The sequence below is a fragment of the Jaculus jaculus genome, chromosome 6 (assembly GCF_020740685.1).
Source record: "Jaculus jaculus isolate mJacJac1 chromosome 6, mJacJac1.mat.Y.cur, whole genome shotgun sequence".
Classification (NCBI taxonomy): Eukaryota; Metazoa; Chordata; class Mammalia; order Rodentia; family Dipodidae; genus Jaculus; species Jaculus jaculus.
Window position 1 is genome coordinate 77,790,684 of NC_059107.1, and position 22,481 is coordinate 77,813,164.

Sequence of the window (22,481 nt, forward strand, 5' to 3'; positions counted from 1 at the left end):
CCAGTGTAAGACTATTTACTGCACAGCTGAGGGAGAGCAGCAAGGCTAGTCTTTGAAATTTGAAGTGTACTATGAGCCCTGTCCAGGAGGAAGGCAGAGGCCATAGTGAAAGGGTTTCTAAAGCTCTAAAGCCCAGGGCTCGTGTGTGCAGTTCTGGAGAGCACCCAGGAGACTCCCAGCAGCCCTTCAGCTCAGAGGCCTGCCTGTGGGTGCAGGTTAGCAGGCCAGTCACCTCACCTGGGAGCTCTGGGAAGGCTCCTTGCATTCTAGGTTCACAGAGATTACACGTAGCCATTTGAATCCTGAGGCAGAACAGGTTATGTCCAGTTGGCAAAAGGCCAGGAGGCTTTTAGAGCCATGAAACTGCCTCCTCGCCACACTCTTCTTTGTTCCATGCAACAGAAAGCCATGAGGGGAGTCAAGTCGTGGTGAGTCCTTCCCAAAGGCAGCCTGGAAAAAGAGTGCTTGTGACCCAGTATTAGAGCATGGTGGAGGTGCCCCGAGAGCGTGAGGCACAAGCGGCAGGCAGAGCTGCCTTTGCGAATGAGCAGGAGTTTGCCCGGGCACACAGGCTACTATAGCAGGAAGGCATGGCAGTAGGAGGATCCATGGAGGCAGAAGTGTGCAGAAGGGATGCCCCTCACCTCCACACATCTTGGCAGTAATCAGATACCAGTGGAAAATGTATGCAGTACAAAATGGTAGAGCAGAAAACAAGCTGCAGCCTCAGAAATGAGGCTTTGCTGGACTGGATGTTGAGTGAGAGGGAGAACGCCTCACAGCTACAGAAAAGGCTGTTCCCGTAGATGTGGATAAACACTAACACAGACTCACTGTAAGAGACCAAGGATGAGCAGTGTTGAGAATGCAAGCCAAACTGAATTAGTAAGAACCAACACCATGAAGCAATGGTCAGATACAGGACCTTAGGAGGAGACAAGAACCTTTCCAAGTCAAAACCCCGTATTTTGGATGTTTCAGACAACCAGTTTCACTCCTGAGTAAGGGAATTTTTAATACAATGAAAAGTTGAGTTTTCTTTTCAATAATATGAGTAATCTTAAACTTTTAACTCTTGGTGCCTTGCTGAAATAAACTCCACCAATTGATTAATTATTATTTAGGATCCTGGATGGATTCATTTGGCTAATAACTTAAAGATTTTACAAATATCTATATTTCTAAATGAAATTAGATTCAGAGTGTTTGTTTTGCCAGTTTATGCTGATTTTATTTGAAAGAACTGGATTAACTTCTCTCACTAGAGGAATAGCTGAAATACCACAAAAATAACTGTTTCATAGAGATTTGAAATTAACCTGTGACTCTATGTGGGCCCTCAAGTTTCTCTTTGCTTGCATCCTTTTCAACATGTTAATGTGGAGCTGTGATGGGACAGTGGGAGATGGGGTGGGGGGGGTCAGCCGTTTAGATAATTTCCATGGTTACATCAGTCATATAATGAGGACAGCTACTGGTTATTCATAGAGTAATAAACTAAAGAAAAATCACACAAAGTGATAACAGCAGTGCCTGCTTTGTTTCCCAGGTCAGGAAGTGTTCTGCACCACTGGAATGAGATCTACTACTTTGTGGAACAGTTGGCTCATAAGTTCATCAGGTAAGAGAGTCTCCTGGCATTTGCTTCTCTTGTAGCCAGCATAAGTGAGAGCAGTTGGTCTGCTGCTCAGCTAACTCCTAGCCACCTTGGGCAGGGGATGCTTTTTTGATCAAGGAAGCTGTCAAGCCTGGGTAAAGGGGCTGTTCACTTTGATTTGTATAGTGTATTAGAGTAGCTTTGCCCTTGTGTTTCCAGAAGTAGCCAGTTGTAATTGTTAGGGCTAACATTTTGGTCTTTAATCATTTTATTGACAATTTTCATATATAAGCATACTATAATTTGATCATGATCCCCTTCCATTACCTTTCGTTCCTCCTTTTCTTCCCTTCCACTGAACACTTTCTTTCTAGCAAATAATTCTGTATTTATTTAGTTATTTGCTCTCCTCCATCATCCATGTTGAAATATTGATGAGTTCAATTGTGCAGGTAACTGAAGCAGCTATGAAATTATGAATGCAATGAAAACTTCATATATAGAGGGTCCCAAAATGATCCTCTCTACCATCTGACTCTTTCATTCTTTCTGTTTCCTCTTCTGAAATGTTCACCAAGCCTTGAACGGTATAATAGTGATGTCTTATTTAGTGCTAAGCATTCAACACTTACTTATTTTCATCACTTTGATGAGTTTTGAGTCTCCCCAGTAGTCACCACTTTCTGCAAAAAGAACCTTCACTGACCAAAGGTGAGAGCAGTACTAACAAATGGGAATAAATATGATATAAATATTTAGAGAGCAATTTTATGGGCACAGCATATCCACTTAGTCTAACAAAGGTAATAGCTTATCAACTTGGGTCCTAAGACCTTCTCAGCCATAGGCTTTTGACTAGGTTTTCAATTTCAGGCACGAGTACTCATCCATGGAGCATGCCTCAAATCCAATATGAGTGCATGTGGTTACCCCTATAACAGTCATGCACTATTGTGCCATTGGGTATATCTTCACTAGCTGATCAGTTGTATAGCTCACAGGGTAGATTCACTGCTGATTAAAGCAGTTGATGACTTCTCCCCCAGCAGCCTGCATGGCACTTTCCAACTGTATGACAGTTCACCAGCAGGGAGAAAGCTTCTAGCTCAGTTCCACCTTGATTTCTCAGTTGTCCCCCAACTGAAGCATGTGGTGTCTTTAGCAATAGGTTCTTGCCATCTGGTCCTGATGGGAAAACAAGATCTTTGGCAATAGCCAGTCTTGTTTTAGGGATCTTAGGACTCTCCCTGACCAATCATTGAGAATTATCTTACCCCAGGACTGGGGTTTTCCTGCAACAACTTATGGCTTCAGAAAGCAGCATTATTTCCCCACCTCCATCAGGAGTTTTTGTGTAAGGGAAACAGTTTTAATATTCTCTCTCTCATGTTAACAAGTGCATTTTTATAAAGAGAATACTAAAATTTTACCTGAATCATGCATCATGCTGGTACAGTCAGCACACTTAGTAGACTTGTGGGTTGGTGTTACAGGATAACCAACTCATTTTGGATTACCCACAGCTGTTCTGGGTTAGATTGAATGTCTCATATCCTGTGAACATACCTCAAACCTTGGCAAGTCATGGTGGTCATTGATGCCATGTCCCTTGTGGGTAACACCCTGTGTGATCTTGATACCACCTTCCCAGGCAGGTTTGAGTATTGCTGTGAACTGTGCAGGAACTACTTCCCAGTAAGTAGGGACACTCGGTGGTAAAAGCAAGAAGGCAATGTTACCCCTTGCTGGGGTCATACAACTATGGTGGCTTTCATGTGTGCAACTGCATCAAGTTGTGAAGATCTTCCATAAAATTGGTGTGAGCATTGTGAGCTCTGACACAGCTCCTCTTGGTGCTGGCTCATTTATCACACACCCACAGCAAAGGGATAAGAGTAGCTGGCTCTGAACACACAGTGCTGGACTCAAGACCAGCCCCCAGAAGTACACCTCCCAAAGACTCCACTAGCTGGAGACTTAAGTAAGAAGCTTAATCAAAAATTCCTGAAACTATTGGGAATATTTACATTCAGACCACCACAGAGCCTTCCCACATTTCAAATCCATTCTTTCCAGAACTGAATTCTACTGCCATAGGTATTCTGTCTTCCCTAATAGAGCTTCTTCTTCTTCTTCTTTGGCAGCCCACAGCTAAGAATGTCCTTCATTGTCTTCTCTACTCGAGGAACAACCTTAATGAAACTAACTGAGGACAGGTAAGAAGACTTCTCACCCCACTGTCATTATAAAATCCATCTCTTCCTAAGATTGTGCCCTGGTACCTCAGTTTGTTGATTATTTCTCACTGTTAATTTAAGCCTTAACTTTGATTCTGACCATTTTGCTAGTTTACTCCACAGTGAGTTTTGATAGAATTTTTTTTGATGCTGGTGAAGTTTTATCAGGTACTATAGCACATTGAAATAAATCTTATGTTTGATTAGTAGTTTGCTAAGTTGGAACTAAATGTCAGCAAAACCAAATTCTTTAGGTCCTATTTTCTTCAGCTTAAACTAGGTTTATTTTGTCAATCATGACTTCAGAAATACAGTGAATGTTCCATGAGAAAAGTCAGAGCTTAAAATGCTGTCATACATAATCACCAATGTCAGAGAGCGTAAGAGAAGGTGCCACAAAATAGAATGAAATTTGAATCAGTTGTGTAAAATGTTGATGACTTAAAAGGAGTAATGAGACCTCACTTAGCAAACATTCCTAGTAGTTTTGTTTTGTTTTGTTTTACCACATTTTGCTTGCCAGTGAAGATGAGCAATAACAGATACATGTCTTTTATTCATAATTACAGTGACATGTTGGAGGGGATGAGACAATTTCCTTATACTCATGATACTGCACACTTTTTAAAAAATGTGACACAGTCCACATGAGGGAGGTACTGTGGGGGATACACTATTGACATTACTTATTGATTATTGACAGACTTACATATGTGTGTGTTGGAAAAAGACATGCAGGAAGGGCAAATGAATTTTCTGTTCCTCTAACAAAACACTAAAGATGGGTACCTTATAAAGAAAAGAAGTTTATTTTAGTTCTTATTTCTGTAAATTCAAGTGCATAGACCATCACCTGCTCCACTCTGATGAGGGCCCTCCACAAAGCAAGTGTGACCCATGTTATCACAGGGAAGAGACCACAAGGGCTAGGGCCACTCTTCACCCAGCTCACTCATGCAAGAACAAATCTGGATCTGGCACAAACTACATTAATCTCCTCCAAAGGCCACACCTCCAGTGATTTCATTACTTCCCTTTAGGCCCCACCTCCAGAAGGTTTCCCCACCTCCAGCATCTACATAGTGAGGACCGTACTTCCCACTCATGAACCTTTGGAGAATACACTCAAACCACACCAAGTATAGGAAGAGTAGAAACACTTTATGACATTCTTTGTATAGAAGTGAGAATATAGCTTACAAGCTTTCTGGCACTGATCAGCAAATCACAGCTGGCATGCTTCTGTTTTCATTTGTTTTAAAATTCTCTCCTCCCCAATATGCATGCACATTATTGAGTTGCACAGAAACCCCACTTTAAAAACAGCTTTCTGGGGCTAGAGAGATTGTTCAGTGGTTGAGGCACTTTCCTGCAAAGCCTAAAGACCCAGGTTTGATTCCCAAGTACCCACATAAAGCCAAATGCACAAAGTAGTGTATGCATTCAGAGTTCATTTATAGCAGATGGAGGCCCTGTGGCACCCATTGTTTGTCTGTCTCTCTTTATTGCTCTCTGCTTGCATATAAATCAATAAAATTACATTAAAAAATAGTTCTCGCTGGGCGTGGTGGCGCATGCCTTTAATCCCAGCACTCAGGAGGCAGAGGTAGGAGGATTGCCATGAGTTTGAGTCCACCCTGAGACTCCATAGTGAATTCCAAGTCAGCCTGGGCTAGAGTGAAACCCGACCTCGAAAAACCAAAAAAAAAAAAAAATTCTCATTCCTTACTCAGAGAAAACACTGAGGTCATCTGGCCTTCCTAAGGACACTGTGCAGAACCCAAGTTAGTCCCAGGCTCCACATTGTGTCCACTTCACCATGCACCTCTGTTTGACAAAGAATATTAAAATTTAAAAGCCCTTGTGGGTCTCCTTCAGGGTTGACCAAGTATTTTGAGAGGCTCCAAGGAAGTGTCTGTAGTCTTGTGCAAGACTCGAGATCCTGCTCAGTCCATACATCATCCGCTGGCAGGGATGTCTTCTTTTCAGAGATGAAGACCTAAGGGAAGGGGAGCCTGGTCAGTCCTGCCAGGAGTACCTGCTTGTCTCCAAGACTAAGCCAGACATGTCCTAGTGCCCACAACTGGTGCGCTGGGCTGTGAATGGCTCGGTCAGCTGTGATATAGTTTCTGTAGTTGTTTGCCCTGCCTATTTGGATAACTGGAGAATCTAGTGCTAATACCTGTCAGTGGCTGCTGAGCTTCTAGCGGAGGATGCCCACATTATTTGATGAAGACCAGAATCAGATTTGATCTGCCCTTCACATCCTGTTGCAACCCGAGGCAGCCAAGTGTTGCTTCCTGCTCAGTACCCTCTCAGTGTTAGAGTTTGGCCAAGAGACCTAATTGAAGTAGCTCCTGATATATCATGAGCTACTGTCCATGGCCTTGGGGACTCAGGAGGCCAAAAGTGGTCAAGGATGCACAAACACTAATCTGAATGATTCTGATCCATTTTGGTTTGTTAAATAGTCACCTTAACTTCATTACTGTTGTTTTCCTGTACTGAGGAGATTACATAGTTTAGAATCTCTTCTTTGCTGGAAAGAGACTTTAACTTGGGCAAATGTGCCTCAGATGACAGTCAGAGACTATTTGAGGCTCATGTGGTAACTGAACAACTTGACCATGGTGTGGCTCATTGCCATGTGTCCCTTGTCACCTACAAAGGTGATGTGGGCAAGCAATCTTACTCAGATACCTTCTCAGGAGATGGGCTACAAGGATCAGTTCTCTCAGGCTCCTACTATGTCTGACTGAGTTGGGCACAGAAATCTCTATCTTTTGTATTGCTTATAGTATCCAGTCTTACCTTTTGTATGCATTTGAGGAAATTTCTAGGGTTAAAAACTTTGTTAAATAACAAGGTAAGCCAAGTGTGGTGGTGCACATCTTTAATCCCAGCACTTGGGAGGCAGAGGTTGGAGGGTTGCTTTGTGTTCAAGGCCAACCTGAGACTACATAGTGAATTTCACATTAGCCTGGGCTAGAGCAAGCCCTACCTCAAAAAAACCCCCAAATTAAAATTATTTTAAAATAATAAAATATAAATGATCAAGATTTTAATTTTAACAAGACCAAAAGATTACAAGTAAATTAAGAGAAATAATAGGCATTTATTTGCAATATATTCTTATATACTCTTTTTATCAAATATGCATAGGGGGAAGTTATGGGAAAGTTGAAGAAATAAAATGGAAAGAAACTACAGTGTGATAAGATATTTTAAGGCCGGGCATGGTGGCGCACGCCTTTAATCCCAGCACTTGGGAGGCAGAGGTAGGAGGATTGCCTTGAGTTCAAGGCCACTCTAAGACTGCAGAGTTAATTCCAGGTCAGCCTGGACCAGAGTGAGACCCTACCTTGAAAAACCAAAAAAAAAAGATATTTTAAGGAAATGACAGAAAATAATATGATTTGTATCTTGCATCTGCTAAAGAATTTCATATTCATCCTTTTGAATCCATTGTCACTCCAGTTCCTGATAGCTACTATGGTCATTTCAATCATTATTTTTTATATGTAATGAAGAGTTTGTTGAACTGCTTTTAAGATGTCTTCTTTATCTTCAGTTCTCAGCAGTTTGGTTATAAAGTGTCTGGGCATGGTTTTCTTTGAGTTTACCCAACTTTCAATTGACTTCTTGAATCTCTGAGTTCATGTCTTTCACCAAGTTTGGAAAGTCTGTAGCCCCTACTGTTTAATTTTTTTAATATACTTATGATTTTCTCTTCTTTTTCTGAGATTCCAACAATGCACATGGTATATCTTCTGTACCTGTTATGGTGTCCCTGAAGTTTAGCCTCATTTTCTTTTAATCTCTGTTCTTCAGATTGAGTGACTTCTGATGACCTGACCTGTCGTCCATTGCTTCTTTTTTTTTTTTTTTTTTTCAAGGTAGAGTCTCACTCTAGTCTAGGCTGACCTAGAATTCACTATGTGGTCTCAGGGTTGTCTTGAACTCTTGGTGATCTTCCTACCTCTGCCTCCTGAGTACAAGGATTAAAGACATGTGCCACCACGCCTGGCTTCATTGATTCTTTCCTCTACCATCTTCCTTCTACTGCTGAGTATATGTACTTTTTTTTTTTTTTTTTACAAACACTTGGTTTTATAGTTCCAAAACTACTTTTTTTTTTTTTTAATTTTGAAGTGTTTGTGTCTGTCTCTTCATTCCCAGTATTCACCATAATTTCATGGAATAGTCTCTGTGACTACTTTTATATCTATATTATAATTCCAACATTTCAGGGTTGCTATTCATAAGCATTGGTCATCCTTTAGAGGTGCTTTTCTTGTTGTCTCATTCACTTGTGTAATTCAAGTGTAACTTGAATTTTTAAGAAAGTATGTATAAATTGTGTTTAAACTCTGGAATTTTTCTTTTATTTGCTTCAGTCAACAATAGGCATGGTCTGGGTCAGACCACAGTTCTATCTCTTTTGTGCCTACACACTTCAGTGTCGGCTTGGTTTACAGACTCTTGCTGAATCTTTTTGAATCTGCTGCTGCGTGGCTCAGGAAAGGACCTTGGTACATAGTTTTATGCACATAATTAGGGGCCTTTTCTCAAGTTTCAAATCTCTAAACTCCCCTCAACAATCTAGCCAAGACAAGCTTGTCTCTGGGGCTTGAGGTACCCTCACTGCTACTATGCAGTTCTCCTCTGGGGCTACTTGAGGCTAAGCCAGAGTAAAAAGATAAGGGTGGAAATTCTGCCCACATTCTTTGAACCACAAGGACCCTTCTCTCCTGGGGTTCCTGAAATTAAGGGGACTTCCTTGGCCTTTTAGAGGACATCTCAGCCACTCCCATGACCCTGAGGGCCATTTCTCCCAGCCTAACCCCAACTTTGTCTGTTTTGTCCTCTTCCTGTGGTTGCTTTCTTCTTCTAACCAGTTTTTTTGTTGTCATTGTCAGCTAGAACTGTAGACACAGCAAACATATGCTGTCCTGACTGAGGTGACTTCCATTTCACAGATAAGAACACTGAGGTCAAATAACTGGCAAGTGGCAGAACTCATTTTCTTATTTCTGGATTCCAAATTTGATCTGAGTCATTTACTTTGCAGCAAACCATGCTGAGCTACAGTGTCCTAAGTTGAAAAACATAACTGGCAGATGGTAACAAATTTTGTATGCCATAGAATACACAGAGAGAGGGAAAAAATGAGTATGGGCATGCCAGAGCCTCCTGCCATTGCAAATGAACTCCAGACACAAGTGGTTTATGTGGTTATTGGGATATTGAACTTGGGCAGGTACACTTTGCAAATAAGCACCTTTAACTGCTGAGCCATTGTCCCAGCATCTCCCATGTGATTTTTTTTTTTTTTGACCTTTATCTGAATTTCCAGAGTCATTCTATTTTTATCAAAAAATGTAGTTTAAATAATTTTAATTTTTGTTGGTATATTACATATTACTGAAGGAATCACATTTTATATATCATGCAGTGATTTTAGAAAATATATATGCTTTGATGAGTAAAAAAGTCCCATGTAAATAATATAGGGATTAAATTTTGTTGAATATATTTTTCATCTATGATGATAGACATTTAAATATTTGTTACCATCACTGTTTTATTGTAATTTCCAAATACATTGACTTATAATTTTCATATGATATAGATCACATATTTTATCAAAATTTACTTCTAACTAGTATAAAATAATCGTTTTTCTTCAATATTTTGTTTTATATCCTTTGTCCAAATTGATATTATTAAAATTGAGTTTTGTTTATATTTTCATTTATTTTTTATCCTTCATTGCTGTTTTGTCTAATTTTCTAGTGACTGGAAAGCTACAGTTTTGTTTTTGTTCTAATAACAATTGGCAATGAATTTTGCTTATGGAAGGATTAAATAATATGTGCTGGTTCCCTTTGCTAGCTTTTTTAAAAGGCAAACTTGCATTATATTTTAAGCAAATCAAAAATGATTATTTTGGAGCTGGAGGGATGGCTTACTGGTTAAAGTGTTTGCCTACAAAGCCAAAGGACCCAGGTTCGATTCCTTAGGACCTATGTTAGCCAGATGCACAAGGTGGTGCATGTGTCTGGAGTTCAAATGCAATAGCTAGAGGCCCTGGAGTGTCCATTTTCTTTGTTTCTCTCACTCACTTGTTCTCAAATAAGTAAATAAATCAATAAAATATTACAAAATGATCCTAATTTAGTAAATTGAGTGTAAGATTTACCAATTTAATTAGATATACATGACATACACACTTCTGGAACTTAATTGTTTTTATTGTTGGTTAATATCTCAGTCTTGAAAGTCTTTTTTTTTTTTTTTTGGTTTTTCTAGGTAGGGTTTCACTCTAGCTCAGGCTGATCTGGAATTCACTAATTCACTCTGCATTCTCAGGGTGGCCTTGAACTCACGGTGATCCTCCTATCTCTGCCTCCTGATTTCAGGGATTACCATGCGTGGCTGAGAGTCTTTTTTAGGTGAGATTTTTCTGGAAAATGTGAATATTAAGCTTTCTGACTATACTTACCTGAGAATTTCTGCTCATTTGAGAAACTCAAAACTTATCAAAGTAGAAAATCTGGGTTTGCAGAGAGCTCCACACTAAAGTTGACTTAAAACATTCCCGCCAAGGCTCAGGGAACTTTCAGAAGAGGGACCAGAAAGATCATAAGAGTCACAGGGTGGGAAGGAGTACTTCAGGTAAATACTTTAACTGAATATGAACTTTTTATGGTTTGACTGTCTTTTCCTCTGAATTCTCTAACCATCATGGCATATTGTCAACCTCCATGCATTGGAAGAAAGAAATGGTGTGGTGTCCTCCTCCACAGGTGGCATGGCTTTTCCTTTCTTGATGCTTTAAAACTTTTTTCTTTTGCTTAAAAATTTCTTAAAATGTTAACAGACTATGTCTAGGTATGAGTCTTGCCATTAATATTGTAATTGACTTTAATAGTACTCAGTCTATCAGAAGACAAACTTCACCAACTAAATTTATTTTTCTTCTGTTTTTGATTATAATTCTTCTGTTGGCTCATTAGCATTTTGATTTGCTCATTATCTCCTTCACATTCCAATCTATAATTCATCCTTTTTATTTAAATCCTTTGAACATGTTTTAGCATGGGTCCTGACATGTGTGACCTGCTACTGTGGTAGAGATGGAATGTCTTTGTCATAAATATCAGTTGGAATTTGTTACATGTGCCCCCTTCCCTGCTCCTCATGTGAGCTCATGTTGAAATAAATTATTCCCTCAGATTCTCTAACTGGCCCCCACCGCTCTGCTGCCAAAGGGCCAAAGGGCCTAGTGATAATGAGGAGACAAGAATCAAGTCAGTTTTTCAGCACTGGGCTTTGATCTGTTAGAAGTCATACCAATTCCTTGTTCAAATGTTAAAACTTGGGCTAAAGAAAATGAGAAAATTTAGTAGGAATGTATTTTTTTCTTAGAGATCCTGCAACCATTCCAAAGTAAAGGGGAAGCAGGGGAAGGGGATTCCAGTGCAGCTGCTAGCGGGCTGGGCTGGGGGCTCCTCCTGTTACCCCTCACTGGGCTGGAATCCCCTCTCCTGACACACCCACTAGCAGGTCACTGGGCTGGGCACCCCACTGGCCATGCTTCTCCTGACATGGAATCATGGGGTGATGTGAACTTCCCTTACCCTGACCTTGGCAGCTCTATTTCACATGGGAATGTTAAGATTTTGGCTTGAGTCCTTCCAGCAGTGAAGAAAACAATTTCTCTACTATGCTAGTTTAGCTAGAAAGGGAAGTGGAAGTTAAAATGTCTATACCCAGATGATTGTCTTTGACTGGAAATATCACCTTTCTTCCAAACTTTGCAAGATTCCAACATGAAACGTAATAAAACAACCATGGGTCAAAAAGTTATATCTTATCCAACCTACTGACCTCATTTTACTGCTGAGGAAAATGATTCCCAGAGGACCTAGATTGTTTGCCCAAATCTACCCATGTACTCAGCAGAAACAGTAGTTTTATTCACAAAATTCAATTTTTCAATCTAGCAATTTTTCCCCTACTTCACATAGTTTTCCCAGTGTGCCCTGCCTCTGCACATGCTGCCTAGTCTGTTACCTATGAACACTGAGGTGGAGGGAGCTACATGTCCACGTGTGATCTTTAATGAGGGCTATGTACCAGTCCCCAGATCGCTTTCCTCATCTAATGAAGTGGAAACAATAGCCCCACATATATCATTTACTTTTCTTGTTGCTGCAACAAATACCTGAAAAAATTCCGCTTAAGAAAGGAAGGACTATTCTGGCTCACAGTGTACACAGGAGACAGTCCATCATGGTGGGGAAGTCATGGTGACAGGAGCTTTAGGTAGATGGTCATGGTTGCTTTCTTTGCCTAATGGTTCTAACAAGACTTTCTTGGGAAAAAAGTTCAGTTCCCCAACATACATGTAAAGCTGAGGCAAAGTTGTACATTGTGGAGCCAGCAGAAGCTAGAAGCTCTTGGGCCAACTATACTGATGAACATGCAGCAGCAAAACAGTGAGAGACCCTCTCTCAAAAAGAAGGCAGAAAGCTGGGCGTGGTGGCGCACACCTTTAATCCCAGCACTCGGGAGGCAGAGGTAGGAGGATTGCCATGAGTTCAAGGCCACCCTGAGACTACATAGTGAATTCCAGGTCAGCCTGGGCCAGAGTGAGACCCTACCTCGAAAAAAACAAAATTTAAAAAAAAGAAGAAGGCAGAAAGAGAGGACACTCCAAGTTGTCCTTTGACATCCATGTGCACACCCTTATTTACACATACACACACATGTAACAATTTAGAAAAATAAAGAGTTCTTTCAGACAAGCTCAGGCCTTGTCTCTAAAGCACATTTGTCTATAAGCTCCCCAGCTTGAATGACAGTGATGGTAGCACAGCCCACCTTGGTGCAGTTGAGCAGAGAAAACACACTGTGAGGATGTATGGTCCATGTTTCTCAAACTCTGCATCTAGAGCTCCTTGGTTAGTAGAAGAGAATGAAATTACATCTCTACGGCTCTGAGGTATCATTTGATATAGTTCATTAAGAACAAGAAACTTCTTCAAAGTTCTTTTACTTAAAAATGTATCTGTGGGCTGAAGAGATGGCTCAGGGGTTAAAGGTGCTTGCTTGCTTGCCAAGCCTGAAAGCCTGATAACCTGGGTTCAGTTCTCCAGCTCCCACGTAAAGTCAGTTGCACAAAGTGGCACATGTATCTGGAGTTTGCTTGCAGTGGCAGGAGGCCCTTTTGCACTCATTCCCTCTTTCTGTTTGCCTTACTCTCTGTCTTTTTTCAAATAAATAAAATAAAACATTTTTTAATAAAGCATCCATATTTCTAGTCTATCCTATAATATGCCAGCATTTATTTCCTATAAAAGTCATGTTGGATTCTTTTTCAAATTTTGGAGTATAATTTATTCTTAAAAAAAACAAAAAAGTTATATGTCTTCTGTATCTTTGTGTTCAGTGCTATTACATACAAAACTCGGGTCCTACAGATGAGATTGAGAGAATCTAGGTTTTGCCCCAGGACCTTATTACTGAGCTCCACCACCATGTTTTCCAGAGTCTCCCTTCTTCTATGCCCACCATAGGGTGCCCTAACACTTCACAATATTCAGGAAATGTCATGTGTTTCTTTATGTGTTGTCCCCATGTAATGAGGACAAATAAATGAAGGATAAAATGGACAGGAAAAGTACTGCCATCTGGTTGAAAGTGGCAAGGCCAACTTTGGAAGTAACCAGCAGAACCCAAGAATGATTGTAGTCTGGATTCTGAAGCCAGCAACCAAACTCAAGAAACTTTTTTGTGTCCTTCCCCAAAACAAACTTGGCATTGGTCACCTGACAGTCCAATGTGTCACCTGCCTTGTGACTCCTTGCTGCCAGTGGGTTGACCAGATGAGCCTTGGAGCTCCTTGCACGGTGCTGAGATAGCTCTACTGGGAGAGGCTAAGCTTTGGTAGACCCTGAGTAGCTTCCCACAAACCTCAAGTCTGTCTTTGCTTCTTTTTTTTTTTTTTTTTTTTTTTTAAATTTATTTATTTGAAAGCGACAGACACAGAGAGAAAGACAGATAGAGGGAGAGAGAGAGAATGGGCGCGCCAGGGCTTCCAGCCTCTGCAAACGAACTCCAGACGCGTGCGCCCCCTTGTGCATCTGGCTAACGTGGGACCTGGGGAACCGAGCCTCGAACCAGGGTCCTTAGGCTTCACAGGCAAGCGCTTAACCGCCAAGCCATCTCTCCAGCCCTGTCTTTGCTTCTTATGAAAGCAAGATTATTTTATAAATTACTAAATGTTTGGAGTGTAATAAAAGTAGGCTGGGATAGAGCTTAGTGGTAAAGCACTTGGTTTGTATGCACAAGTCCCTGGGTTCAATCTATAGCCAAAATTTTTTTTCAAGTATTAGAGCAAAGAATAATGTACCCCATTTCTCATTACCAAGCTTGTGAAATAAAATGTCATAAGTCACACCTCCTGTGGACACATCCTCTTTCTTCAGAAGAGAGAATTGCTCTCTTGAATTTGGGATTCATAATTTTAATGTTATATGTTTATATACCCATAAACAATATATTTTCACACTAAACTTTATGAAACATGATTATAATAGGTGAATTTTCTTAAACTTAATGCCATGTTTTTGAGATGTTTTCTGTGTACATACCTGTAGCCATGCTTGTTTCACGTTAATCATTGTACATTTTCTGTTCTATCATAATCTGACATAAGGATGTACCACCACGTACTCATTTCTTTATTTATGAATGGTTACTTTCCTTCTTTTTGCTGTTGTTTCATGCCCTATAACTGGTCAAGGGTGCGTGTTTGATCTCAGGGTATGTGAATAGGCATTGCTGATTTGCTCATAAAAGAAAAGAAGGTGTATGAGCACAGTTCTGAAATAGCTCAATTGGGAGAGACTGAAGAAAGTATATGAATTTGTTCTGGATTGAATGTAAAATAATCCCCATAGGTTTTGAATACTTAATTGCAAGTTGGTGGCACTATTCATGAAGGTTGTAGAGCCTTTGAGAGGTGGAGCCTTGCTGGAGGAAGAGTTCATTTCATTAGGTTGGACCTTGAGGTGTTATATCCTAGTCTTTCTCTCTCTTACCTTCCCGCCTTCCTTCCTTCCTTCCCTCCTTCCTTCCTTCCTTCCTTCCTTCCTTCCTTCCTTCCTTCCTTCCTTCCTTCCTTCCTTCCTTCTTTCCTCTCTCTCTTTCCCTTCCTTCTTTTTTCCCTTCCTCTCTGTCTTTCCCTTTCTTCCTTTCTTTCTTCCCTCCTTGCTTCCTTCCTTCATCTCTCTTTCCCTTCCTTCTTTCTTTTTCTTCCTCTCTTTCCCTTTCTTCCTTTCTGTCTTTCTGCCTTTCTTCCCCTTCCATCCGTCCTCCCTTCCTTCCTTCTTTCCTTCCTTCCTTCCTTCCTTCCTTTCTTCCTTCCTCCTTTCCTTTCTTCCTTCCTTCCTTCCTCCCTCCCTTCCTTTCTTCCTTTCTCTCTTTCCCTTCCTCCATTCATTTGTTCCTTCCCTTCTTTGTTTCTCCTCCCTCTCTTTCTTTTTCTCTCTCCTCTTTCTTCTTCCCTCCTGATGTGAAGATGTGATGCCAGCTTTTTGTCTGTCATTTTTTCCCCCTGCCATGATGAAACTTGCCTTTAAAACTATAAACCCCTTCCTTGTCTAAGTTATTTCTGGTTGGGTTTTTTGTCCCAGGAATGAGGAAGTAGTTGACAGAGAGTTTAAACTCCTACTGTGATTTGTGAGTTATCAGTATACCACATCCTTACATCATCTTGGTGATCTACCCCATCTGTATCTTTGCAAATAGATGTGCTCACGTATGACTTGTGGGTTGGATTATCTTGTGTAGATCTAGAATTCTCCTACCCACTCCTACCTCCTGCTCAGCAATGCTATGAAGTGTGACACAAAAGTATTACTATCTCCAGTAGAGAACCATAGTTGGCATGAAGGAGCCAAAACAGATCACATCTCCAAGAAATTATTCAGGGGCTACAGAGATGGCTTAGTAGATAAAGCACCTGTCATACAAGTGAGAGTACCTGAGTTTGGATTCCCAGATCCTGCTTAAAAGCCAGCGCTCTGGCAGGTGTCTGTAATCCCAGCACACGTAAGGCAAGATGGGAGACAGAGGCACAAGACTCCTCTGAAAACTTGAGGACCAGTGAGTCTGGTAGGAGGAGGTAAAGGCAGTTCAAGGACAGCTACATAATGCAGTGAAGGCCAGCCTAGACTACATGAGATCCTATCTCACAAACAACAACAATGTTGTGATACATGAGAAAGGAGAAGGAAATACAACCCATAATAAGGAAGAACAGTAAGATAAGCAAATCATAGGTGATGAAGGTCTTGGAATTTGCAAACAGGGATTTTAAATCAAAAAAGTGTTATAAATATAATAAAGAATTTCTAAATTTACTGGGGAGGACAGAGGTATTGAAAGTGAAAATTCAGAGAATCAAGTGAAAGCTGCAGAACTGAAAATTCAGAAATTCTGAAGTAAACAGTCATTAGGTGGGATTAACAGCAGATTGAACCATGCACAGAAAAGATTAAGAAAGTTAAAACAAGTAAAGAGCTTGGTGTGTTGGGTTCATGCCTATCATAATAGAGGCTTAGATAGGCCAGCCTGGGCTACCAAGTGAGTTCCAGGTTAACCTGGGCTAGATGAGAACTTGCCTCCCAAAGCAAAACAACTACAGAAAAAAAGCCAAACAAACAAAAGTGAATAGAGATATTTCAGACAAAAGAAGCTGAGAATGAAGAAACCATGTGGGGGAAGGACAACAGGGCCTCTAGTGTGGGTATCAGGTGGTCTGACACACTCCTGCAATTCTGAACACTGTTCCTTGTGCAGATCCAAGAATCTCTAAGACCCCCCCCCCCATTCAGGACACATACAAATATAGTAACATACATCATGATCAAAGTTATGAAAATAATTTTAAGCAGGGAAAGGAGAAAGGAAAATACTTATTACAAAGAGAGGAACAATGCTGAAAATAACAAGTGTTCTTCAAAAATACCTATATACAAATCCAGAAGACAAATAAATATCCTTAAAGAGATGAAAAAAAAGTAAACAGAATTCTATATTCTTCTGAGAAAGCCTTAAAAGGGAAGGCAAAATCAGAATATTTTCAGCAAATAATTTCATTTGTTGATAAGAATCATTACCAACAAATTGACATGACAAAAAGTAAAGAACTCTTCAGGGTGGAGGAAATGGTATTAGGTGTGAAACAGGTGAAAAAAATGAAGAAAAGGATAGCCCCATAAATAATCATTTGGGAAACACAAAAGACTATTGTTTATCATCTCTTATTGTGATACAAATTACCCCATGCCTTCACCCTATCCGCAGTTTTAATTCCATTTGTTGCATTTTTTTTTTCTTATTTTGGTTCATGTAATCCTGTAGCCTGAAAACGTGAAGTAGAAAATTCAAGAAATAATTCATAAGTTGTAAACTATGAATATTTTTCTGAGTACTGTGATTAAGTCCTGCACCATCCCTGTCTACCCAGACTAGGATGTGAGTCACTTTTTACCCCACATATCCATGCTGGGTACAGAATGCCCATTGGTGACCCAGTTGTTGTTTCAATGATCATATTGCTTGTAGTTGTACAATATTGCTTTTGTTAAATTCTCTTATCTTACTTTCTGTTTCCACAATGTACAAGATTGGTGATGCTGGCTATGTGAATATACTAAGGAGAAGTTATAAAGCACTTCTCTTTGGCAAAAAGGTGAAAAAATACGCATTTTATGGGTGTAGGGAAAAAACTTGTAAGGTTGCTAGGATTTAAGGTAGAACAAGTATATCAGTGATACTGAGAAGAACAGAAATCCACTCAGCTTTGCTGTCTTGCTTCAGGCTACAGTTATGACCAGAGTGCACCGTGTGTAGTTCTGGTGGAAATGACATTCTGTTTGAGGGTGGCAAACATGAACAGAAAAGGTATACCACACAAAGTAATATGTGCCAGAAAGCACTGAGCCTATATGAAGGCATTGCCAAGAGGTTCCAAGACCTGTGACACCACATCAATTACAGCAAGTAAGAAGTAATGATATTCCTGAATAAGATTGGACTGAAATATATATTAATCACTGGAAAGCTCAGGTGGCACACACCTTTGGTCCCAGCACTTGAGAGTCTGAGGTAATAGGATTGCTATGAGCTCAAGGCCAGCCTGGAGCTACAGAGTGAGTTCTAGGTTAGCCAGGACTGGAATGAGACCCTGCCTTGAAAACAAAAAACAAAAAAATCACTGGATATGCTAGGCCTGCATGTATGGGAAACAACAATGCCCAGAGGGCTCAGCACTGTCCATGTGTTCAGGGATCCCTGGGGCTGTGGCATGTATCACTAGAAGACTAGAAGGTCTTCTGTGCTTTGGAATTTATCATAAATATATAAATGAAACATACTATACTTGTACACATGGTGAGAGTGACTTAGATGGATGTAAAATGTTAACATGTTCTTATATTATTTGGGAAATGGCATGGTTTGCATATGATATCTAGTGATAAAGTAAGGATGCACATTGAATTCAGTGAGTAGTAGCTAAAGGGAAATGAACAGGAGAAGGAAGAGATGACAATATAAACATGTTTTTTAGTATTCATATATAGATAGATAGATAGATAGATAGATAGATAGATAGATAGACAGACAGACAGACAGACAGCTTCTATACTTACAGATAACAAACCATGGTATTTCCCTCCCCAACTTTCCCCTTCATAACTCTGCTCTCCATCATATCCTTTCCCTCTCTCCACTAGTCTCTCTTTTAATTGGATGTCATCATCTTTTTATCTTCTATTATGAGGATCTTGTGTAGGTATTGCTAGCCACTGTGAGGTCTTGGATATTGAGGCCAATTTCTGTACAGACAGTTGTATGTAAGGAGTGGTACCCTTCCTTTGGCTCTTACATTCTTTCCGCCACCTCTTCCACAATGGACCCCGAGCCTTGGAGGGTGTGAGATGTTTCAGTGCTAGACACTCCTCCATCCCTTCTTCACAACACTATGTCGCCTTTTGGGCCATCACAGTGGTCATCACTATCTGAAAAGAGAAGCTTTCCTAACCAGAAGTGAGAGTAGCATTAATGTATGAGTATGAACATTAAGTGTAGTGCTCTCAGGGCAATTTGGTGACAGTAATAGATGCATTTATCCAGACAAGAGTAGGCTTTATACCCCTGTCATAGGCTTTTGATTAGGTTTTCAGGACCAGGCATGTATTCCCTCCCATAGGGGGGGACTTAGGTTCAATTGGAGAGCAGTTGGTTTCTCCCAGAGCAGACATGCCACTATCTGGCCAAACTAAAGGCCTCCAGTGTCCACTGTTTTTACTGTGGGTGACTTCTGTCTCCCACAAGGCTGCATACAGTGCAGCTTTTTCTAGCTTTCAGTTGGCTGGCCTACATGGAGAAGGTTTTCTGCTCAGCACAAGGTTGATTTCTCAATGACTTTACCACTCAGGCATGAGAAGTCTTCAGCAATAGGGTCTTATCATCTCTTTATCATGGGGAACCAAGGGCCTTGGCAATAGCCTACAATGTTTTGGAGTCAACAGGGGCATCCCTGGCCAACAATTCAATGGAAGGTATCCCATCACTGACACTGAAAATTTTCTAGTAACAATCTATGGCTTCTGGATGTGCCATTATTCAAGAAAGTATGTCATATTTTCATATGTCATATTCAGAATATCTTGAATTTTGATTGACCCCCCCCTTCTTTTATATAGTCTCTTCCCCTGACCTTGCTTAGGCCTTTCCCCTTCCTGTGATCTGTTCTTTACCTACTTACATATATACAATACCATCCCTTTAAGACCTTCCTTCTTCTCCCTCCCTTGTAGCCTTTTTCTAGCTTATGGGCCTCTGCTACTGATTTTTAGTTCCAGCTCGCCCACAAGTCTATATGCATTTGTAGCTAGGATCCACATATGAGAGAGACATGCAATGTTTGGCTTTCTGGGACTGGGTTACCTCACTTAGTATAATCCTTTCCAACTATCCATTTCCCTGCAAACTTTATTTTTCTTTACTCTGACTAGAACCCCATTGTGTAAATGTACCACATCTTTATTATCCATTCATCTGTGGATAGACAACTAGGCTGGTTCCATTTCTTAGCTATTGTGAATAGAGCAGCAATAAACGTGGCTGTGTAAGTATCTCTAAGATAGTGAGAAGTGTTAGGATATATGCCTAGGAGTGCTATAGCTGGATCATATGGTTAATCTATTTTTAGCTGTCTCACGAAGCTCCACATTGATTTCCACAATGGCTGTGCAAGATTACATTCCCACCAACAGTGTAGAAGGGTTCCCCTTTTACTGCATCCTTGCCAACATTTATTGTTTGTTTTCTAGATAGTAACCATTCTGATGGGAGAGAGATGGAATCTCAAGGTAGTTTTAATTTGCATTTCCCTGATGGCTAAGGATGTAGAACACTTTTTTAGATGCTTATATGCCATCTGTATTTCTTCTGATGAGAACCTCTATTTAGTTCAGTAGCCCATTTTTTAACTGGGTTGTTTGATTTCTTATTGTTCTATGTTTTTTTTTAGTTCTTTGTATATTCTGGATATTAATCTTCTGTCAAATGTGTAGCTGGCAAAGATTTTCTCCCATTCATCTCTTTGCTCTCTTCACAGTGTCTTTTGCTGTACAAAATCTTTGTAATTTCATGAGATTAGTGGTTTTATTTTCTGAGCAACTGGGGTTATATTCAGAAAGTCGTTACCTATACCAATATGTTGAAGGGTTTCCCCTACCTTTTTCTCTAGCAATTTTAGAATTTCAGGTCTGATATTAAGGTCCCTGATCCACTTGGATTTGATTCTTGTGCATGGAGAAAGACAAGGATCTATTTTCGTCTTTCTACATGTAGACACCTAGTTTTCCCAGCACCACTTGTTGAAGAGGCTGTCTTTTTTCCAATGAATACTTTTGGCATTTTTGTCAAAAATCAGATGGCTGTAGCTGCCTGGATTAATAACCGGGTCCTCTATTCTGTTTCATTGATCTACATGTCTGTCTTTGTGCCAATATCATGCTGTTTTTGTTACTATAGTTTTGTAATATAGCTTTAAATTGGGTATGGTAATACCACCAGCCTTATTTTTGTTGCTAAAAAATGTGTTGGCTATTGGAGGTTTTTTGTGCTCTGAAATGAATTTTAGCATTTTTTTTTCTATTTTTGTGAAGAATGCCATTGGAATTTTAATGGGGATTGCATTAAATGTGTAGATTGCTTTTGGCAAGATTGACATTTTCACAATATTGATTCTTCCAATCTAAGAACATGGGATGTCTTTCCATTTCCTTATCTCTTTTGCAATTTCTTGCTTGAGTGTTTTAAAGTTCTCATTGTAGAGATCCTTCACTTCCTTGGTTAAGTTCATTCCAAGATTCTTTCATTCTTTCATTCATTCTTTCTTTCTTTCCTTCTTTCTTTCCTTCCTTCCTTCCTTCTTTCCTTCCTTCCTTCCTCCTTCCTCTTTCTCTCTCTCTCTCTCTCTCTCTCTCTCTCTCTTTCTTTGTTTATTGAGGCAACTATGAGTGGGAGAGATTCCATGATTTCATCCTCTGCATGTTTGTTGTTATTCTGTGTATTTATTTTGTATTCTGCTGCATTGCTAAAAGTGTTTACCAGCTCTAACAGTTTGCTGGTAGTTTTTAGGGTCTTTTATGTATGGAATCATATCATCTGCAAATAATGATAATTTGATCTCTTCCTTTCCAATTTATATCCCTTTCATGAGTGTCTACTGCCTTATGGCTATAGTTACGACTTCCAGTACTATATTAAATAAAAGTGGACACCTTTGTTGTATTCCTGAATTTAGTGGAAAAGCATCAAGTTTTTCTCCATTTAGTATTATGTTGGCTACTGGTTTGTCATAAATAGCTTTTATTATGTTGAGATATGTTCCTTCTATTTCCAGTTTCTGTAAGACTTTTATTATGAAAGGTTGTTAGATTTTGTTGAATGCCTTTCTGCATCTATTGAGATGATCATGTGATTTTTGTCCTTCAGACCATTTATATGATATGATATATTGCATTTATTGATTTGAGTATGTTGAACTATTCCTGTATCACTGGGATAAAACCAACTTGGTTGGGGTGAATAATTTTTTTGATATATTCTTGTATTCTGTTTGCCAATATTTTTTTCAGAATTTTTGCATCTATGTTCATGAGGGAGATTGGTCTGTAATTTTTATTTTTGTTCTGTCTTTGTCTGGTGTTGGTATGAGGGTGATGCTGGCTTCATACAGGAGTTTGATAGAATTCCTTCCTTTTCTATTTTATGGAAAAGTTTGAGAAGCATTGGTGTTAGTTCTTCCATGAAGGTCTGGTAAAATTCACCAGTGAATCCATCTGGGCCTGGACGTTTTTATGTGGGAGACTTTTTATAACTTCTTGGATCTCCGTACTTGTTATAGGTCTATTTAAATGGTTTATCTCATCTTGATTTAACTTAGGTAGGTCATATGAATCAAGGAAATCATCCATTTTCTTTCATATTTTCAAGTTTAGAGGGATATATATTCTTAAAGTATGTCCTTATAATTTTCTGAATTTCTTTGGTAT

The 22,481-nt window shown here is 39.8% G+C and overlaps 1 protein-coding gene across 1 annotated transcript in view; it reads left to right on the forward strand.

Moving 5' to 3' along the window:
• The window catches only part of Antxr1 (ANTXR cell adhesion molecule 1), a 217,652-nt gene that overhangs the window by 21,703 nt on the left and 173,468 nt on the right, over positions 1-22,481 (forward strand). Inside the window, exons 2-3 of the mRNA XM_004662181.2 lie at positions 1,550-1,621; positions 3,742-3,813. Coding sequence (XP_004662238.1) covers positions 1,550-1,621; positions 3,742-3,813 — 144 coding nt within the window. The remainder of the gene's footprint in view (positions 1-1,549; positions 1,622-3,741; positions 3,814-22,481) is intronic.